Source organism: Arachis hypogaea, chromosome 19 (assembly GCF_003086295.3).
Source record: "Arachis hypogaea cultivar Tifrunner chromosome 19, arahy.Tifrunner.gnm2.J5K5, whole genome shotgun sequence".
NCBI classification, from domain to species: Eukaryota; Viridiplantae; Streptophyta; class Magnoliopsida; order Fabales; family Fabaceae; genus Arachis; species Arachis hypogaea.
This window is the reverse complement of record NC_092054.1, coordinates 26,052,323-26,074,956: the sequence shown is the minus strand read 5'-3', so window position 1 is coordinate 26,074,956 and position 22,634 is coordinate 26,052,323. Positions and strand designations below refer to the sequence as shown.

Below are 22,634 nucleotides of genomic sequence, written 5' to 3'. Positions count from 1 at the left end.
CCCACCCAAATGTTCTCAACTCCAATTTTTCCACACTTAGATCATGCACACTCTCATTAGTCTAAGTTAACCAAAGATTCAAATGAAGGGTATTTATTATTTTTCACTTAGCTTAGAGTTAGTGATGTGCTAAAATAAAGAACAAAGGGAATTAAATAGGCTCAACATTGGTTTACAAGGGTTGATAAAAGGGGTAGGGCCATTTTGGGTATGTGAACTTTAGTGAAACAAAGGCCTCAATCACATAAATACATTCATACATTAAACAATGGATATATAGAATCAAGCAAGTCAAAGATCACAATTTTAGATAGAACAACACACAGCGAAATAAAATATTGGTTGAAGAAATGCAACCAATCAATTAGACTCAAAATTTTACTAGATTTATATGTTTTGGCTCTAAACCATGTTTCAAAATTGATTTCTTCAAGCAAGTTCAATAAAAATTTTAATTCAAATTAGTGAAATGCCCTAAAATAATTTTCTTAGAAAGAAACTCATTACTTCAACCAAGTAGTCCTAATAAGAAGTGGTTTGATGAAAAATAATTCATCTAATTCATATACATCCAATCACTCAACAAGGATAAACAAAATATGTACAAAGCTCTAGAGATATTTATAAGCAACTATATATCATGCAAAAAGCACTTAAAAATGAATTCTAGACACTTAAATGCAAACAACTAACTACAAAATGTAAATTATCATAATTAACTAACACAAGAAATTAAGATCTAGGTGTTAGAGAGAAGAGTTATTACTTACGAAAGACGGTTACCGACCTCCCCACACTTAAACGTTGGCACGGTCCTCCGTGACATCCGTGATGAGCAAGAGGGCTCGAAACCTCCACCTCCAATAAATCTCCATTGTCAAAAAATTTATCTTATTTATGGTAATACTCTTGACAAATCGTATTACCTAACAAGTGAACTCAACAATCATTGATCTTTGACTTTGATTCTTAATGGATCTCTCCTTTTCAACTTCAAATTCTGATGTTAGATGCTATGAGCTCCAAACTTCTTTCATGGATATATACACAAAATTCTCTGCCACTTTTAACTATTATGAACTCAAGAATTTCATTGGAACTAATTAAAAAGTTCTTGAAGTTTGTTTCTGATCAAGTTCAGCATCTTTTTTTACATAACAATTCAATCAATGACAACATTTCGAATGTGTTGCTTAATTCCAAAGTATTATCGCTGGATGGCAATAATTTAATAGGTAATGTGCCACGAATATTACCAAATATCACTCTTTTAGATTTATTTAACAACTCTTTGTCTGGGTCAATTTCTCATTTTTTATGTCACAAGACAAAGAAAAAAATAATTTGAAATATTTGGATTTCTCTATTAATCTTTTATCAGAGGAGGTTTCGAATTGTTAGATTCATTGGAAATCATTACAATATATTAACTTGAACGACAATAATTTTAAAGGCCAAATTTTTCACTCAATAAGTATTTTGTCCAACCTCATTTTATTTAGTCTATTTAATAATAGATTATCTAAAAAATGCCTCTCTCATTTAAAAATTGTGAAAAATTTCGTATTCTTAATTTAGGTGAAAATAAGTTTTCAGGAGTTATATCAAATTGGGTGGGACAATTTAGAATGGTTAGAACTTGTAAAGTGTTTAGAATATTATTTTAATGTAATATGTATTGTTTTGACAACCATAAGTTCTAATTTTAAAGGCATATACCTACTATTTATTACTAAATTTGATATAGCTCCTGAAAACTTATTTTCACCTAGATTAAAAACACCAAATTTTTTACAATTTTTTAATGAGAGAGGCACTTTTTTAGATAATCTATTATTAAATTGACTAAATAAAATGAGATTCAATAAAATACCTATTGAGTGAAAAATTTGGCCTCTAAGATTATTATCTTTTAAATTAATATATTGTAATGATTTCTAATGATCTAACCATTCGAAACTTCTTCTAATAAAAAATTAGATAAAGATTTAAATATTTTAAATTATTTTTTTTTATTTTGTGACATAAGAAATGAGAAGTGATACAGACAATGAGTTGTTAGATAAATCCAAAAAAAATAATTTTAGTGATACTCGATACACATTACCTCTCAAATTATTGCGTCAAGCCTTCGAGGAAACTATTGCCGGAGAAGTTGAAGTGTCTGAGGTTCCGAAACCAGCGAATAGAAACCGGGATACGACCAACAAAGAGGTTGTCGGCGACGTTTAGCTTTTCCAAGTTTGGAAAATACTTGAGGAAGTTGAGGTTGCCGGAGAGTTTGTTGGAGGAGACATCGAAGACTCGGAGCCTTGCAAGCGAAGAAAGGTGAGGCGGGACTTCGCAGGAGAAGCCGTTGCCACGGAGGTCGAGGATTTCGAGCTTCTTGAGGTTGACTATGGAGTTTGGGATGCGGTCAACGAGGTGGTTATCAGATAAAGAGAGTTCTTTAAGCTCAGTGAGATGTCCAATGGTGGAAGAGAGGGTTCCATTGAGATTCTTGGAGGTGAAAACACGGCGCGTGATGCGGAGGACGTAGGTGGCTGTGGCGGTGTCGCAGCACACACCATCGATGGTGCATGGGTGGAAGCCTTGACCGTTGACTAAAAGTGCATTGAGACCAAGGTCTCTTTGGAGAGTTCTAAAGGGTGGAGATCAAGCTTGGCTTTGATGATTGAAGAGAAGAAGAACAACAAGAGAAAGAAGAAGATAGGATTTTATGAAGCTATTGAAGAAGGAAAAGAAGAAGAGAATGGTGTTTTTTGAATTTTTTATGTGTTTGTTTAATGGTTATTTATAAACATTATAAGGTGCTAAAAGCGTGAGGAATTTTTTTGCTGATGGGTCCCTCTTTGGACTGAATTTTCCACCAGCACTCCGTAGAGTTTATCAATTCAAAGTTTTTTATTTTATCACAATTCACAAATTTAAAAGAATGTGGAATTTTTTTGCTGATGGGTCCCTCTTTTTTATTTTCCACCACCAGCAAGTTGATCTTCAACAAATTTTCGATCACATTTATTGGATTTTTAGTAAATTTTTGTTTTTTTTTTTTTGGCCTTTTGAAAATTAATTCTATTAGACAAATTATTTTTTTATAATTTTAAAAGAGAATTAATATGTGTAATGTTTTTTAGAATTTAATTATTTAATAATAAAATTTATTAGAGATTAATTTGTGTAATATGTACAAGTACGAACTTATGCATATAGTAGTGGAGTAAGTACTCCGAGTCTCCCATTTAAATTTGAAAATTTATTTAGTAGTTGTTTTTTTGGCTGATTATTAGTATTTTCATAAATTTGTAGTTTATTGTTGTGTAAGCACCAAAGTTTTTTTTATACTTATTTAAAGGTCGCATATTTAAATTTTTTTATTTTTGGTTTTTAAAAAAAAAATACAGTGAAACACTGAGTGTTTTTCTTTCTTCTGGGATTGCGAGTCTGGAACCACCGATCGAAAAAAAACGTTAACATATAAGAAAAAATGTCTAATTTCTATACATACTATTTTAAGAAAAAATATTTTTTTTAAAAAAAAATATATAATAATAAGATTTATTAGATATTAATATGAATGAAGTTGTGACCGTTATGAAAAGCGACCATAAAAAAAACTCATGACACTTCGAATTTTAAGATTTTTTTAAAATAACTAAAATCTTTTTTAAGTGATTTAAACCGCGACAAATAAAAAAAGGCACAAATAAAAAAAAACATTCGTCAATAAAGTTAAAGTGAAACTTAATTTGGCTTCTGTAAGACCCGGTTAATTAACGGTTAATTAACCCATAAAATGAGAATTTATTCTAGAAAGCTAAAAATGTTATTTTTATGGCTTAATATGATAGAGGAGACTGAGACGAGAATTTCGATAACAATTTTATAGAAAACGGACTAAGATTGGACCGAACGGGTCAAACCGGTCCAACCGGACCCAAAGTGGACCCTTGGCCCAACTAAACTAAACCAAAACCCTAGTTTTCAGCACCCTCTCTCCTCACAACACACTCAAACACGCTGAAATGGTGGAGAGGAAGGGAAGAACACTCTCTCAACTTCTTTCTCTCACTTGATCTTCAAACTACCATAACTTTTGATCTAGAGTTCCGATTGCCGTTCCGTTTGCGGCCACGCGTTCACCGCGAAGAGCTCTACAAAATCCATACAATCAATCTTGAGGTAAGCCACGTTTTGCTCTTCGAAATTCCAGCCTTGATTTCGTGTTTCATGAGCAAAAATGTTGAGATTTTGGGTTCTTTGATGTTATAAGGCCCAACTCTCTTGAAGGAGAAGGTTAATCTTGTCTCCTTAGACCTTGAGTGTGGTAAGATTCTCAATCCTAGTGTAATTTGTTGTTCTATGAGGTTTGGGTATTGAGATGTTGTGTTTTGGTATGATGATTGTGGCTTAGGTTGTGTATATGTGAATATTGGAGCTTGATTGGTGATTTTGGAAAGCTTGGGAGAGGGTTTTGTGTGACAAAATCTGTTCTTGGAGGTGTTGAGACCTTGAGAGCTTGAGGAAAGGTGGTTTGGAAGTGCTCCGGTTGAGCTTGGGAAATTGGCTAAGGTATGGTTTCGGTTTCCCGTATCTAATATGTAATATGGTAGGAAATACTTAGGCTAGAGGCCCTAAGATAGGCATTGAATTGATGATGTTGTTGAATGATTGAGATATATGATGTGATCATATATGTGATTATGAATATTGATGCCTTGATTGTGTGATATATAAGAAAATGCATGTTGTGATATATGCTTGATGAATGATTGAGGTTGAATTGATGGGTGGTACTATGTTGATGGTGAGTATGATGAAGATTATGTATAATGATGGTTGATTGGAAATGGAATTATTGGAAATTGGGATGAGGAAGGATGTATGACATGATATTGTGTTTGTCCTTTAGCCATTTGATTGAGAAGTGTTAAAATGGTTGGATGTGGTTTTGGGAACCTTGGTAAAGTGTCAATGTGTGAGTTGAGGATGGCTTGATGTTGATTTTGGTACATTTTGATTGATTTCAAAGAAAAGGGATTAAATTGGCATGTTTTGATTGATTTTGAAAAGAGTTGAAAGTGGCTTGTTTTGAAAATGGCACTTTATGGTTTTGTATGAAAACATGGTTTTTGGGCATATTTTGACGGGACATAACTTGGGCTACGGATCTCTGATTTGTACCAAATCTATTTAGAAATGAAATTGGATCCGGAATGTCCATGCCGTTCGAAGAACGGGTGAAAAATGATTTAAAATGAGAGAGTTATGACCATCGGAAGATTGGGGGTTGAATCTGTGAATTATGCAGTTTTTAACTTAGAAAATTTTTAGCAGAATAACCCTCCGCGCGTAGGCGCACTTGGCGCGTGCGCGCCGTTCTTCCAGGAAGCACCATCCACGCGTGCGCGTAGTGTGCGCGAGCGCGTCGATGCGCTGCATCGAATGCCCAGCCATTTTCCAGAGAGTTGTGCCAGAGTTGTGCTAGTTTTGTGCCTGGGGCGCAAGAGCACCCACGCGTACGCGTGGCTGACGCTTGCGCGTCGTTTGGCTAATTTCCAATCCGCGCGTTCGCGCGTATGACGCTTGTGCGTCGATGAGTTTTAAGGCCATCCACGCATGCGTGTGGAGTGCGTGTACGCGTGGCCCTGTTTTCATCTCAAAGTTGATGTTTGAGTTTTAAAAGCCAAATTTCATACTTCTAAGCCTCCGATCTCACCACTTATGTCTTGAATCATTATGACATGCCTAGCATGAGGAAAAGGGCTAGTGAATGTGGTAACTTGCGAGTGAAGCAAGGGGAAAAATGAATGATCATTGAGGATCAAAGATGATTATGTGAGATGCGGAGGATGGCGGTGGAAGTACTTGTTGTGCCATGGGATGAAAGGCCGTAATTGTTAATGAATTGGCTGGTTATGGATTTAACCGTGAGCCGGATGGCTAGATTATTGCCGTGTTACGGCGGAGCCATGATTATGGCCAAGTATAAATGCATATATGTTGTTGAATGAATTGTGAATGTTTGCACTTCCACCATCGGAGATGAGGGTTTCCCTGGGAGGAAGCAGTGGCTAGCCACCACGTGCTCCAGGTTGAGACTCGAAGCTCTGTTAACCCAATGTCGTAAGTGTGGCCGGGCACTGTGAAAGGCCCGGATGAGCTCGCCCCCGTAAATATTCACCAGTGAGGGTGATGGATATGGATCATGATTATGATCAAGTTTATGATGAGTATAACTCGAGTTGGGGATGCGCGACAGAGGGACAGTCCAAGGTTAGCTACCAGGACCTGTCGGGTTGGCTCTATAACCGACAGATGATATCATCAGCCACTAGGGACAGGCATGCATCATAAGCATACTACATGAATTGTTTGAGATTGCCTATTTGACTGCATATTACTTGCTAATTGTCTAAATGCCTTATCTGTTTCTATTTGTAAATCTCTTGTCTGATATAACTGTGTTTGCTATATTATACTCCTGCTGGTGGTTGGGAGGTCTGAAGGAATTGGAAAGGGAAGTATTAGTTAGACTGAAGGATCTTTAGTCAGTTGCCACTTACGGTTTAGCTTGTTTATAAGCTTTGATATTATCTGGAGGAAGTTCTAGGATTGCCTTCGGCTTTCCTCTATTATTATGTATTATATATGTGGAAGCTGTTACCATGCTGGGGACCTCTGGTTCTCACCCATGCGGATTTTGTGGTTTTCAGATGCAGGACGCGAGGCTTCTCGTTGAGGCATGCTGGAGACTTCTGGATTAGCGAAGATCCTTTGTTCTCGGGACTCTGTTTTGGTTTATATATATCTTGTTTAGATACTTTTATCTCCATTAAATAATATAAACTTTGATGACTCCTCTTATAGGAGGTTTTGGGAGAATAGGTTTCTGTATTTGTGTCCCTTTGGGTTTTCCTTGGGGTTTTCCTTATTTTATTATATGTATATATTGCTATGCTCGGACCGGTTATCTTCGCAGCCGGATTTTGAGTCTTGATATTCCTGTTTTTGACACTCTTTTGTATATATATGATCTCGCGTTAGCTTATTCCTGTTCGTTACGTTATCGATCGGAGTGTTGCGCTTTCGAGTTACGGTTTTTGTTTACCCCTTTTTCTACAAAGGCTCCTAGTTATAATCAATTATTCATACTACTATACGTACTATGTTTTTGTTTTAGAGGTCGTAATACCTTGCCATCTCTGAATTATGACTTAAGCATAAGACTCTGTATGGTAGGGTGTTACAGCTTCATTTATATAGTATAATTTTATTAATTTTATAAAGAAAACCTTTTTTATTAATAACAAAAAAGGTGTAAATTACACAATGACTTGACTCATTCTTTATGAAGTCTAACACGGCAAAGACTCTCCAAATTGAGAAATATATACACAATGATGTTCCTATATTTATGTAAATAGTTTATATATTTTTTTATTTTTTTATAGTAAATAACACTAGAAGTGTTTAAACATTAACCAATATTACTATATTAGACATAATTTTCGTTAATCTATCATATATTCTTATAATAATTTTATTGTTATATTTTATAAAAATAAAAATATAAAAAATCACAACTTAAATTTTATAAAAAAAAGTGTATATTTTTAAGATTATGCTACGTGTACACTAAAATCAATTATCAAAATTAATTATTAGTATAAAATATATATTAAAATATAAATACACATTAAAAATAAATTAAACCATATATATTTATACACAAATATATTAGTGACTGATTTTAATAACTAATTTAGTGTATAAATAATATTTTTGATATTTTTATATACTTTCATATTCTATGTTTGTTCTTGTTACTTACAATGAAACTTCCTTACCTCTTTTTATAAGCTTATAAAGTCTTTTGGATAGTAAAACCATAACGTTTTTAATGGTTTCGGGTCAAGTCAAGCGATGAAGTCAACAAGTCATTGCTATTGCTAGCTGGTGGGATAATCAATAATGTGTCCTTTTCCCATTCATGAATCATGTTTCGGTTAATTTTTTTTTATACGAAAGATATATCGGTGTTTTTGTTAAAAATTAGATTATTTAGTTGGACACATGTTATTATTTTGGTAATATATAGGGTATGTATTAGACACATATTATTATTCTAACAATATATAAGATGTGTATTGAATATTTTTTTATACATTTATAATATTGTAATACATTTTAAATATTTATCTTTAACCAAAATATTATCTTCACCTCCATATTAAAAATAATTTCTGTTTTTTTTTATTGGACTAATTTTTTATTTTATTTTTATTTTGCGTGTTAATGATGCTTTTAGAAAGGAGAAAAACACACATTTTGTCATTTTTTGCATATTGGATTATTGGTCCCAAAGGCTGAACCATGGCATTTTGATTGGGTGAACAATATATCTCCTTTATATTTGATGGAGAAAATTCACAAAATTAGAAATTAGGTGTACATTTCTCTTTTATTAGGAATAATCATGCTGTCTTTTAGAGAAATATAACCAGGTTATATTGAAGGATTTATTCTAAATTTTATATATTGTACAATTTTTGCTAATTAGGTTAAATTGTGAATTTGTTTTTTAAGATAAATAAAATCATTTAATCTACAAATGTGTTTATATATACTATTGAATAGCATGACAAGCATGATTATATCCATAAAAGTAGAGATATGCTTTCATTGTTTATTTATTATTTATTATCCATAAAAGCATGACATGCATGATTATCCATAATTCGCTAAATTTTCTTTTTCTTTTTCTCAAATTTAGCAATATATATATATGATTCTGGGTTTTATATAAAAATGTGAAAAAGTATTTATAGTTATTGAATTAATTTAAATGATTAATATTAAATATACCTAATAAATGATATATGAGTAATGTATTTATGTCATTAAATTCATTCTAAAAATTAGTTAACAAATTATTAACATATTATTATTATTATTATATATGTCTAACTTTCAATTATAATTTTTTTAAACAGTATTAAATTTAATAGATAATTTTTAAAGCATATATTTGATAAAGGAAAACGAAAGATAGTGATGGAATTTAATTGATGGATCAATAGTAGTAAGTAAATTTTATAAACTTCTTTTATAAATTATACATAATTATATTTTAGCAATAAATGTTCCAATTTGTTTTAAGCATCTCATTTATCCAATTTATATTTTAAAATAAATTATAAAATGAGATCCTAAAGTTTATAACACCGACAAAAATAAATCTAAAAAATATGAATAATAAATGAGACTTAAAAAAATTTAAATGATAAATTAATTTTTTTTGTTATTTTTAATATGTTTGTTGAACAAATAAGTTTTCAATAAATTTTATTATAAAATAGTTAAGTTTTTAAAAAATACACTCTAAGACAAATTAAATTCTTTTAAAATAAACAATTGAGGAACTAATCTATATGATGAGAGTAATAAACGAGGACTTTTAAAAAATAATTTTTTTAAAAAAAATAAAGTATCCGATCTAAAATTTTTTAAAGATCAATTTGAATATTTATTCATATATAATAAATAACCAAAAATCTAATACATCAATTTTTATTCAGCAAAAATAAAATAAATTAATATATATATATATTATGATTTATGAATAACATTCATATAAAAAAAATTAACATTCATACTTTTATAATAACAAAATATGAAATGATAATACAAAGTTTGAATTAATAATGTAAAAATCGGCCTATAAAAAAAATCATAATATATATATATATATATATATATATATATATATATATATATATATATATGAAAATTTTGATCCTAATAATGTTAATATTGTATTTTTTTACAGAATTAATAAAAATATTATAATTACTCACAAACTAATACGTTATTAAACATATTGTAATTTGTGTAATTATTTTTTCATAAAAACTAATTATTTTTTTGTTACATTTGGGTGTATGATTTTTTGTTTGGACTAAGAACACTATAATACAACAAATTACTATGATACCAAGTATCGTATTATTATTATTAGAAAAATTTTAGGATTTATTTTCAAATTAAGATCCTACGAACATGAAGAATTTTTTCTATTTTACAAGTATAGTCAAACATATTAGAAATATTAATTAGTCAAAAAAAATATCTTTGAAATATTAATGTGCAAGAAATTATAGTATTTTTCATTAATTTTGTTTAAAAATATAGCATTGATATTATATATATATATATATATATATATATATATATATATATATATATATATATTTTTGTACAAGATGTCTTTTGAATGGGTTGTGAGATGGATCGGGAACCTTCGGGTTGAGGCGGCTGCCGGATTGTTCGGCTGGAACAATGGGGGGTGATACCTGCAAAGACACTCCGACACTCAAGTCAGAATGGATCAGAGAGGTATAGAATGTGTAGAGTGGATGTCATACCTGAGGGGGTTGGGGGTCCCTTTTATATAGGTGATGGTAGTCATCTTATCTTATCCTGTTTGGTTAAGATAAGGGAGGTATTTGAATTTGATTGTTGGTTAGAAGCTCTAGCGGGCCGATTCCAGACCTTCTAGAAGGGAGATGGGATCCGACCCGGGTAGTCGGGTTCGGAGGCCATTCCAGGTGTGGGGGCCATGGGCCGGATCCGTAACAGTTGCACCCGCAGCGGGAGGGCGAGCACGGTCGATCTCTGTCGCTGGAGGATGTGCGTCTTGCCGAGTGCAGCGTCGTTAGGTTGGTAGTTCGGTCCCGACGAATCGTTTGTTGGGTTGGCGATGGGGCGGGGTCGCGTGGAGGTGTTCCCTGTATTTTAAGGGTTGAATGTCGGCTCAGGATTTTTCGTTTTCTTGTGCCGGTTGTGTTTCTCGAGGGGTTTCATTGATTACGTTTCCAGAGTGCGCATTTAATGCGAGGGGACTTTTGAGTTGTCGTTTCCCTTTTTACCCCTATGCTTTTGGTTGGAGTTGAGGGACGTTTTTGGCTTTTTGCCTTTCATAACCGTTTTGATTTGGCTATTCCTTTCCCTCTCCTTCTTTAGTTTCTGAAGCGCTTTGTTTTCTCCTCTTCTTTCTTCTACCTTTCACACCTTTTCTGACATTTTTCCTTTCTGGTGCTTCGCTACCTGCTTTCCTGCTTCCTACTTCTATTTTTCTTTGGTTCGCCCTTTTCTTCAACAGGCTGGTGATTCTTCCGAATTATCCTTGTTTGTATTCTGTTTATGTTGCGTAGCTGCATTTTCATTTTTTGGTTTCGTGTTTTGGTTAGGCGTAGTGTTTTTGTCTTAGTTGGGGCGAGTGCCGCTGTTTGTAGGCGTTTATCGTAGTAGCGTTTGTTTTTTGGGGAGCACGAGCACCACTGTTAGTAGGTGTGGCTCGCGTGAGACAGTGGTACTTTCTTATTTTCTTCTGTCGCTTTTTGCTCTGTAGTTTTAGTGGACTGATGGTGGTGCTCCTCCTGTTTTTATGTATTACTCCGCGGAGAATCGAGCGTGCGGCGGCTCCTGTGATCCCAGCTGGGGGTGTTCCCAATCTTTATTATTGGGTGACTAGTGATGTTTGGGGGACGCCGTCTCGAATGACGGAAGCGTACCTTCAACGGCTCCGCAACCAAGGGGCTGTGTGTGGTGGAGGCGATGCCGAACGCCAATACGATCTTTCTTTATCCAGGGTCAACGAGAGGGTCTGTTATTTGAACCTTGACTCGCCGACGTTTCGGATTGGATGTGGGTTTATGATTCAATGTTTACCGACTCGGCGTGCGTCTGCCGTTTTCCCCTTTTGTGCGAGCGTTGTTGAGCCGATGTTCCGTGGCTCCCTCTCAGTTACATCCCAATAGTTGGGCGGCGGTGTGTTCCTTCGAGCTCGTGTGCGATTTCTTGGAACTTCCGACCTCCGTTGATGTCTTCTTATTTCTTTTCTTGTGCATATTGCCATCCAAGGAACGGAAGCATAAGAAGGGTTACATGTCGTTTAGGGCTCAGCCTCATCGTCGTATATTTGGGTTATATGAAGATTCCTTTCATGGTTTTAAGTGGGAATACTTCAAGGTGCGCCCGGCCCGGGGGAATCATCCCTTTTGGTTGACGTTGGAGAATGAGCGCCGGTTCCCCACGTATTGGAACTTCGGAGCCGGGCAGTTGGTTTTGACAAAAGTTACTTTCGAGGGTTTGTCCCCGGAAGATAAGGACATCGCTAGTGTCCTTTGGCATCTCTTTGGGGAGTGGCTGCTGAATCCCCGGGATATCATGGGGGACCCGGTGGCTTGTCATACCTATATTGGTGTGTGCTCCCCCTCCTCCCATTTTTTTTCCTGTTCTACCGGGTTGGGTACTTATGTTTCTTTTTCCTTTTTGCAGTTGAGATGGCTGGTGGTTTGACTTCCTTGGCAAGGTTCAAGGCTGCTATGGATCGTGAGCAAGCTTTATCGGCTTCCCCTTCCACCCATTTGTCCCGTCCTGCCGTAGATTCTTGGGTTGTTTCACACGAGGTGGTCTCGGCTGGGGCCGAGGCCGGTCCTCAAGTTTCTCTGGGTCCGGTGCTTTCGCCCGAGGAGGAGGTAATCGTAGTCTCGGCTGCCGAGGCTTCTCAGAAGCGGAGGAGGCCCGAGGAGATCAATAGCGAGAATCTGGAGGAGGAGGGTGCTGTGCCTTCTGTGATGGATCGGCACTTCGACGCGTCAAACTTCATTGACCAGCATCTGATGCCCGGTACTGAGGGGTTCTTTGATGATTGTGATGTGGATTTTCAGGCCAAATCAGTGTATCGCTCTCTCCTCCGGTCTGCGGTTATAGTTTGGAAGGCTGAGCCCGTGATGGCCCAGGTTGGCCTTTTGGACAAGAAGTTGCGCCATTCTCAAGCCGAGGTGGTCAAGCTGAAGGAGCAGTTTGAGGTGGCGAGGGAGAAGGCGATGAATTCGTCCGAGGAAGCCAGGGCCGAGATCCTCCGTCTTACGATGCTGAGTCTCAAGCTTCCGTGCTTCTTGTTGAGGTGGACGCCCTGAAGGCTGATGTTACTGCACTGAAGATTGAGACCAAGGGTCTGAAGAAGGAGAAGGGGGAGTTGTTAGCGGATGCTAAGGATGCCATTGTTGCTACTGAGGAGGCGATGAGGGCTCAGACTTTGGTCCTTGCGCCGGATGAGGATGTGTCCGTGATGGGGGAATTTAAGACTATCTGGGATGGCCAGATTGTCGACCTATAGTAGGCTTTTAATGTATTTTGTAGTTGTATTGGATCTAAGAACTTGTAGTTTTTTGTTGGTGTTTTGGCCGTTTGGCCGTGTTTTGTAACGTCTGGCCGTTTTGGCTATGCTTTGAGACCTAGGTATTTTAACTACGAATTTGTGTTTTAGGCCGTTCGGGCGATTTTTCAATCATGAATTCGTATTTCAACCAAGTCATTTATTCTTGAGTCATTTTGTGTGACTCATAGTGTAGGGGTGGGCCGTCGTTAGGCCGTTTAACCGTGTCGTATGGATATCCGTTTTTGGGCTTCGGGAGTGATCAGTCCCTGATGGTGGACGTTCTTTCCTTGTTTTTGGAAGGGGTTTATCGTTCTCTGAGGTAAAGAGGGAGAGGTAAAATAAACTTTATTTAAAAATACCGAGCCTCGTTAAAACCCTCCCATGTGGGCGGGAAAGAGTACCCAGGGAAAACACTTAATTAATCAAATAAAGAAGTACAGGGGAGGAGTAACTTTAACCCATTTTGGAAGTCTATTTTAAGTGTAGTATCGTCGTAGGTTGGCAGCATTCCATGTTCTCGGTACCTCGGTCCTGTCGAGTCGTTCGAGCTTGTAGGCTCCTTTCCCGATTGTTGCCTTGATTCTGTAGGGTCCCTCCCAATTAGGGGTGAGTTTCCCCTCTTCGTAGGTGGCAACGCCAATCTTGTTTCATCGTAGGACGAGGTCGTCGGGTATGAATTTTTGTCGGACTACGCCGCGGTTGTACCTCAGGTTGATTCTTTGCTTTAGGGCTAGCTCTTGCATGTGGGCCATGCCCCTCACTTCGTCTGTGAGGTCCTATTCTGCCTCCTCGTTGTTATCCTCGATTGTTCTTCTGGGGCTGGGATCTCCTACTTCTACTGGAAAAATGGCTTCTACACCGTATGTTAAACAGAACAAAGTTTCCCCTGTAGAGGTTTGGGTTGTGGTATGGTATGACTAGAGGACTGGTCTGAGTTCGTCGGCCCATCATCCTTTGGCTCCGTCGAGTTGTTTCTTGAGTCCTTTGACTATTATCTTGTTTGCCGACTCCACTTGTCCGTTTGTCTGTGGGTGTTCCACTGAACTGAAACGGTGGGATATGTGCAGTCCCTCCAAGAATTCCTTAAACTTTTTATCTGTGAATTGGGTTCTGTTGCCCGAGATTACAATCTCGGGGATCCCAAATCGGGTTATTATGTGTCTCCAAAAAAACTTTTGGCATTGGGTTACCGTGATGGAGGCCAGTGGTTCGGCCTCGATCCATTTGGTGTAGTAGTCGATGGCGATGATGAGATATCGGATCTATCCGGGTGTTGTGGGAAAGAGGATGACGAGGTCGACGCCCTATGTTCCGAACGCCCGGTCTGCCGTTATGATGTTGAGCTGGTGTGGGGCGGCTTGGTGGAAGTCGGCTTGTATCTGGAATTTGCTGCATTTTTTCACCATTCGCATAGAGTCCTTGATAACTGAGGGCCAGAAGTATCCAGCTCGGATAACTTTCTGGGCCAAGGTTTTGCCCCCAATGTGGTGACTGCAACAGCCTTCGTGGATTTCGCGGAGTATGTATTCCGTGTCCCCGGGTTCAACGCACTTGAGTAGGGGCTGCGAGAATCCCCGTTTGTACAGTTGTCCCATCACAATGGTGTAGTTGGCAGCTTCCCTTTTTATCCGTTTTGCTTCTTTGGGATCCTCGGGTAGTACTCCGTTAAGGAGGTACTGTAGTATGGGGGAGGTCCATGACTCCTAGTCAGAGATTGGTAGGCCGGTGTCGGTTGTGGTTGAAACAGAGAAAGTTCTGACGACTTTCTGAATTAGCGACCTATCTCCTTGTCCTAGCTTGGTGCTAGACAGTTTTGAGAGTAGATCTACCCTTGCGTTTCGTTTCCTGGGGACGTGTTGGATTGTTACATGATCGAATTCTTCAGTTAGCTTGTTTACTTTGGCAAGGTATTGCTGAAGCAAGGGGATCTCGTGTCTGGTAGTCCCCGTTGATTTGGGAGCTGACTACCTGGGAGTCACTGCATACCTTTAAGATTTTGGCGCCGACCTCTTTGGCTAGTGTTAATTCGGCCAAGAGAGCCTCGTACTTTGCTTGGTTGTTTGAGATCGGGAACTTGTATGGAATGGATTGTTCGATCACGATCCCGTTTTGGTTTTCTAGTATCACCCCGACTCCCCCGGAAGTCGTGTTAGATGAGTCGTCCACGTGCAGCTTCCAGGTTTCGGCGGCGGGGTATCCCAGAGTCATCTCGGCGATGAAGTCTGCCAGGGCCTGTGCTTTGATCGCGATCCGAGGTTTGAACTCTATTTGGAATTGGGATAGTTCTATGGACCATGCTAGCATTCTTCCCGCTAGGTTGGGCTTGCGTAGGACTTGCCTGACCGCTTGGTCGGTTCGGATCGTAATGGGTGAGCCTGGAAGTATTAGCGAAGGCGTCGGGAAGCTGTGAGGAGTGTGAAGGCGAGTTTCTCGAGGCGAGAGTAGCGTGACTCCGTGTCTTGGAGGACTTTGCTTATGAATTAGATAGGCCACTGAGCCTTGTTCTCGTCTTCTCGGACGAGTGCTGCCGCAAGTTCTTCTTCCATTATAGACAGGTATAGGTAGAGGACCTCTCTTGTTTGGGGTTTAGCCAAAATGGGGGGTTCTGCTAGTACTTTCTTGAAGTCTTGGAATGCGTCTTCACATTTTGACTCCCACTTGAAGGGAGTTCCTTTCTTCATAAGTTTGAAGAAGGGTATCGCCTTTTGGGCCGACGTGTCGAGGAAACGGGATAGGGCGGTCAGTCGGCCAGTCAGTTTCTGGATGTCTTTGAGAATCTTTGGACTTGCCATTTCGATGATGGCTCTACATTTCTCGGGATTTGCTTCTACCCCGCGTTGTGTGATAATGAACCCCAGGAATTTTCTGCTTCCATTCCGAAGGTGCATTTTGTCAGGTTAAGGCACATTCGGTGCTTACTCAAGGTGTTCATTACGAGCTCAAGGTCGCTGATGAGTTGCTCGCCAGATTTGGTCTTGGCGAGAATGTCGTCTATGTAAACCTCCAGCTTGGTCCCGGACAGGCCTTGGAATATCTTGTTGACGAGCCTTTGGTAAGTGGCTTCGACGTTTTTCAGGCCGAAGGGCATGACTATGTAGTAGTACGTTCCGTCAGGGGTGATGAAGGCCGTTTTCTCCTCATCGGGCTGATGCATGGGTATTTGGTTATACCCAGAGTCGGCGTCCATGAAGCTGAGGTACTGGTGGCCGGATGCAGCGTCGATGAGCCCGTCGATGTTTGGTAGGGGGAAGGCGTCTTTTGGACAAGCTTTATTCAAGTCCGTGTAATCGACGCACATCCGCCTTTTTCCATTTGCTTTCTTGACTAACACGACATTGGCCAGCCAGGTTGTGTAGGGTAGTTCCCAGATAAAGCCTGCTTCGAGGAGGGCTTTAACCTGTTTATTGACTTCGGTTGCTCGGTCGAGGGACATTTTTCGTCTCCTCTGTGTTACCAGCTTGGCCATGGCGTCCATGGCTAGTTGGTAGGACATTAAGTCGGGATCTATTCGTGGCATGTCCGCGGGAGTGAATGCGAATAAGTCTCTACTCCACTTTAGGAGCTTTATGAGGTCTTCTTTAAGGTCGTATCGGAGGTTTCTGTTGATGAACGTATACTCCTCCATGGTTTGCCCTATCTGTAGCTTCTCCGTGTTCCCCTCTGGCTCTGGCCTAGGCTGCCCGTCTTGTCGGGCGTCCAGGTCAGCCAAGAAGATGTCGGCCACATCGCGGAATCTTTTACGGAGGGCTAGGCTAGTGTTATCGCATTCGACCGCGGTTTCTCAGTCCCCATGGACTGTTCTGACAGATCCATCTTTTGCTGTGAAATTCACGAGTAAGAATTTGGTAAAGATGACAGCGGAGAGGTCGTTAATTATTTTTCTTCTGAGGATCACGTTGTAGGTCATAGAGTCTTTGAGGATTACGAATTCGGATAGAACGGTCTTCCTCTGGCTTCCGGTTCCGATGGTGAGCGGGAGGACGATGGAACCGTCCGGTTTGAGAAAGTTATCTCCGAGTTCAGTTACCACGTTGCGGTGTGTTTGTAAGTTTTCACTCTTGAACCCAAGCTTGTCGAAGGCTCCCCTGAAGAGGATGTTGGAGTCTGCCCCGATGTCCACGAGTATTCTTCTAACGAGTCCTCTTCCAATTTTTGTTGAGATGACGAATGGAGTGTCTTCTGCCGAGGTGCCGTGTTGGCAATCTTCGGGGGAGAACGTTATTGCTTTGGTGATGATGGCTGGGGCTTGGTTTTTTACTGCTAGGACTTTAAGGTCCTTTTTCAGCGCTGATTTCAACTTCCCTGGCGTATCTTTTCCCAGTGATGATATTTACGACTATGGTTGGTGTAATTTGAGAATTATCCGACTCTGGGGGGTCGATTTGCGTTTGTCTATTTGGGATGTTCCTTCGGGTTTTTTCTTGGTAGGGGATTCTAGCGAGGTGCCGTTCTGCCGTTTGTTGGCAGCCATGACCTGGCTTACCTCCTCATCGTTTATGTATTCCTTAGTGACGCTCTGGATCTCGTGCATGGTCTAAACTGGCTTGGTGGTGAGATGCTTTCGGAAATCCTCATTCATGAGCCCATTGGTCAGACAAAGGTTTGCGACTGAGTCCATGAGTCCGTCGATCGTTAAGCATTTGTTGTTGAATCTGTCCAGGTATTTCCTCGTGGCTTCGTCCTGTCTTTGGGTGACTCCTAACAAGCTAATAGGGTGTTTGGCTTTGGTGATCCTGGTGGTGAATTGGGCCATAAATTTTCTCGAGATATCGTGGAAGCCGGTTATAGACCCGTTTGGGAGGGCATTGACCCATTTTATCGCAGGTCCCACTAGGGTTACCAGGAAGGCTCTGCATCGGACTGCATCAGCGGCTCCTTCCAGGTTCATCCTGGCTTCAAAGGCCGTTAGGTGTTCCTGGGGATCTTTTGTTCTATCGTACTTCATATCCGTGGGCTTGTCGAATCCCTTAGGAAGTTTTGCTCTCAGGATTGTTTCAGTGAAGGGAGTAGCTCCCATTATCACGTAGTCGCTACTTATGCGTTTGGCCTCTCAGTGTCGTTGGTCGTTGTCCGTGTCGTGTTGGTGATCCGAGTTGTGGGAGACGCTGCGATCGTACCTCTTGTTGTGTCGCCGTTCAGGTGACCTGCTGTGCCCTCCGTCATTCGTGTTGTGTTGGCGATCCTGGTCGCAGGAGATGCGATCGTACCTTTTGCCATGTTGCCGTCCGGGCGATCTACCGTGCCTGGTTTCATGGCGAGATCTTGATCGGGAGGTCGCGTGGCTTCCGTTCTCGGTGTGGTGCTTTTCCTTGGTTGCAATTCGGCCCTCGAGTTCTTTCACTCGGAGGCAGAGATCTTGGATTATCTAAGCTGCCTTTTCTCTCAGGTTTTCGGGAGCCCGTGTTTTGAGGCCGTTTTCTTTGTTTTGCGGAGGGGTAGTCTGGCGAATAGCGCTCGCTATCCTTCCATGGGTGTGGGGTGTAGCTTCTCGGTGTTCGGGAGTTGGATTCCTCATTTGTGAGTTATCGTAGTGGCTTGGGGATTGCTCCTCGAAGATGTACGCCATTCCGTCGCGATGTTGTAGGTCCCCATAGACGGTGCCAATGTACAAGATGTCTCTTGCACGGGTTGTGAGATGGATCGGAAACCTTCAGGTCGAGGCGACTGCCGGATTGTTCGGCTAGAGCAATGGGGGTGGTACCTACAAAGACACTCTGATGCTCAAGTCAGAATGGATCAGAGAGGTGTAGAATGTGTAGAGTGGATGTCATACCTAAGGAGGGCTGGGGTTCCCCATTATATAGGTGATGGTAATCATCTTATCTTATCCTGTTTGGTTAAGATAAGGGAGGTATTTGGATTTGATTATTGGTTAGAAGCTCTAGCGGGCCAGTTTTGAACCTTCTAGAAGGGAAATTGGATCCGACCCGGCTAGTCGGGTTCGGAGGCTGTTCCAGGTGTGGGGGCCATGGGCCGGATCTGTAATAACTTTGTATTATGTTTAATATTTTGTTATTATAGATTTATGAATGTTTAATATTTTGTTATTATAGATTTATGAATGCGACTCTTATATCCCCATACTTTATGATTTTACAGGATAAGATAAATAATCAAATTGAAGATTGTTTCTCATGTACAAGCTCAAACAGAGAAAGTTGGGGCAAATGTTCTTCTTTAGGAGGCAATGATGAAGAACCTTGTGTAGATTTAAGGGTCGATAACCTCCCTCAGGTATACGTATATTGCATACAGACATGTGCACACGTGCATGCACTCATATTGTTTATATGTTTCTCTTCTTGTTCTTGGTTTTATTGATTAAACTAAAGGGTGATCTTGAAAATGATGTGTAAGTAAAGTGAGATTCTAATTTGAATGTTGGTTTATATCAATGTGGTTTATTGTTGTTGCTTCTCATGCTTATTTGTTAAGTTTGAGTACGTAATAATATCATTGACAGTAGATGTATTTGCAACATCTTTGAGAAACATGAGAAAAAAGTGCTCAGAGTCAAAAGAAGATGAATAGAAGCTCAAGAAGAACAAGAACAAGGTCAAAAAGAAGAAAAAGAAGAAAGGCGAGACAACTGACAAAAAGGGAAAGGGTGACGGATTTGAGAAGTTGGAGGCTCTGAGTAGACGACTGCGGCATTGCCTTCTAAAGGGATCAATCCATTGAAAACATTAGTCCTCTTGAACATTTGTATCATACTGAGTGACAGATAAATATTCTTCATGTCTACTTCTGATGTTCTTAGAGCATCAGTGTGATCCTATATTTGTTGTAGCCATTTCTTGGAATTTGGCTTTATTGATTTATAATTGTAGGCAGTCAATCCTTGTTAATATTAAAGATTTTTGAATTTTATTTTTATAAAAAAATTTTAGTAATTAAATATTCTTACAAGTCTTTTATAACAATTTTTTCAATAATAAATACCACCATTCAAAATACTAAAACAGCAATGTGTAGATGTGAGAGAAAACTAATATTACTATTAAAGTGAAATCAACAATATGCTTCTATTGAAAATTAAAACCATTCATGAAATTAAATTACATGGAAGACCCTGCAAAAGCATATAAAAAATCCTAACTTTCTAGTCTCTCCCAGGAAAGCCAATAGAGAGCTAGAATAGAAGCAGACATGGAAGACATTTGAGTAATTCCAATAACTTCTATACAAAGCCAAACCCAAAATCTTATATACTAAAATACAAAGGAATCACTAATGAGATGAGAACCTAAGGAAATGAGATTCAATAACCAGTAAGCAACTCTTTAAGGTTATACACCTATCTCCTAAGCTATAATAATGTGATCTCCAACATAAGATTGATAGACAGCAACTCTATCCTTTACATACTTCTTTGCCACCTCCTGAAAAGCTGCAGAGTGTCACTGGCTGAATGTATTATTATATTGACGGGCTGAGATGATACAAATCTTCAGTTGTAGATTTTTACCGATTTCTTAAATGTATGATAATTCTACAAAATTGATAACTAATCATTGGAAATGTCAAAAGACCTTCAAATAGGATTATATCCAGTGATTCATATTCTATGCAAGATCTCAAGCCATTAATTCAAAGAATTTGATTTCAAATTGTCTTCATCTTTAAAAACTTGAGTAATATCTAGAGATTTTTTTCTACTAGTGACTTTTAGTTTTTTCATATCTGTTGTAAATGCTCTTCCAACAACAAAAGAGAATATATGGACTTCAACTAACCTGTTCACCAACATAAAAAATCAGTTATATTAACAAGCATTTGTAAGAAATTTGTAACAAATTTTATATTTTAAAAGCATTCAAAAAAAATATATGTGTGTGTGGTCACATAAACATTTTCTCAAGATCATTCAGTAATGCTATACCAATGAAACTAACCTTTAGATGTTTGAACAGTAAAATTGCCAAACTAAAATAAAAAATTTAGATCCATACTCGTCTCATTATTCTTAAATTATCCCCACAACTTCAATAACTATACTTCCAACTCCAATTGCCCAATCAAATCACAGTGAACAACCACCACAATGGAAGAAATAGATACATGTATGCTAAGGTGTATTACTTCTAATTATAAATAAAAGTCACTCACTTTGTTCATATCTATCGCAACTCAACAATCATGCATTCACTATAGTTAAATCTCACCAGTAAAAATTGGAGGCCAAAGATAAAGTCAAATTTGCATTTGAAAGCTACAATCATATAGTTACATAAAAAAATAAAAATAAAAAATACCATTTTTTTTAGAAATTGTATCTTCAGTTCACTCAAATCTCAAACCTTGATGAGTAAAAAAAGGATGGACAAAAGCCAGTCAATTATGAATTGAAAAACAAAAGGATGGGGCATTGGGAAAATGTTTGAAAAACTAAAAATCCTTTATCATGAACAGGGACCTCTTTATTTTGATGAAATATTTTGAGCAAGTGCTTGAAACAAAAAATCTGGTATCATAATCTGAAATTATTTATCGTTCTAGATTACAGAGCCATCGTAATCATAATTTAACTAACAAGAAAATGAAAAATCATGGAATTTAAGAGAGGAAGTGGAAGGAGCGGAAGAAAATGAGAGAAGAAGCTAATAGGTACTCACTAATCGATTTCTTCTTCGTTGACAATCATTCAAGCAAGGACGGGAGAGGAAGAATCGTTTTCGGAGATCTTCTCTATCGTTATCGAAGGGTTTCTTTGTTGGGAAAGCCTTCCAGCGGCAATCTCCGGTGAGCTTAAGATTAAGTCGGTGAACAAAGAGATGAGAGCTCGAGTTTCAGTGAGAAAAGGGAGAGGAAGGAGACACTAGACCTAGATTTTTTAATTTTCGGGTCAGTTTGATAGATTAGTAAGAGATTAAGCTTGGATTTGGGCTTGGACAGGGATAAGGGATTAGGGTTAGAATTTTTTTTAGAGACTTAATTATATTTTTAAATTATTAGAAATTTAAATGTCTGTAAAATAAAAATTTAAAGATATATTTGTCTTTTTATTAAAAATTTAAATATAATTCGATTTAAATTGTGTAAATCAATCGAAAAAAATCGAATCTAATAATTATAATGCGGACAATTAGGTTTATTATTTTTGCTATAATAAACTGATTTTATTTTGGTTTATTAAAAAATAAATTATTAACCGATTTAATAAAAATATCTAATCATATTATGACACGTGTACACGTCTTTTAAAAAAATATTTTTGATATCTTTATTAAAGTGGTCTCCTTTATATATAACTTAACCAACCTTCTTTAGCATTTACAATTTCTATTACCGTTGAAAACAACATAGAAATAGAAGGATGGGAGAGTATACTCAAATAATTATAAAATTGCTCCATATAATTTAACAGATTATTTTCACAAATCAAAATTATTCTTGCTTTATTTAA

General features: G+C 38.2%; 2 protein-coding genes across 2 annotated transcripts; both read right to left on the bottom strand.

Annotated features, from left to right (window-relative positions):
• Nucleotides 1–15,708: 15,708 nt before the first annotated feature.
• On the bottom strand, nucleotides 15,709–16,020 carry LOC140182207 (uncharacterized). Its single transcript, XM_072228347.1, has one exon. It carries the CDS (start codon nucleotides 16,018–16,020, stop codon nucleotides 15,709–15,711), a length of 312 nt encoding a protein of 103 aa, XP_072084448.1.
• A 1,742-nt stretch (nucleotides 16,021–17,762) lies between these two features.
• On the bottom strand, nucleotides 17,763–18,245 carry LOC112778152 (uncharacterized). The gene has a single exon (XM_025822505.1). The coding sequence runs from the start codon at nucleotides 18,243–18,245 to the stop codon at nucleotides 17,763–17,765; it is 483 nt and encodes a 160-aa protein (XP_025678290.1).
• Nucleotides 18,246–22,634: the final 4,389 nt, after the last annotated feature.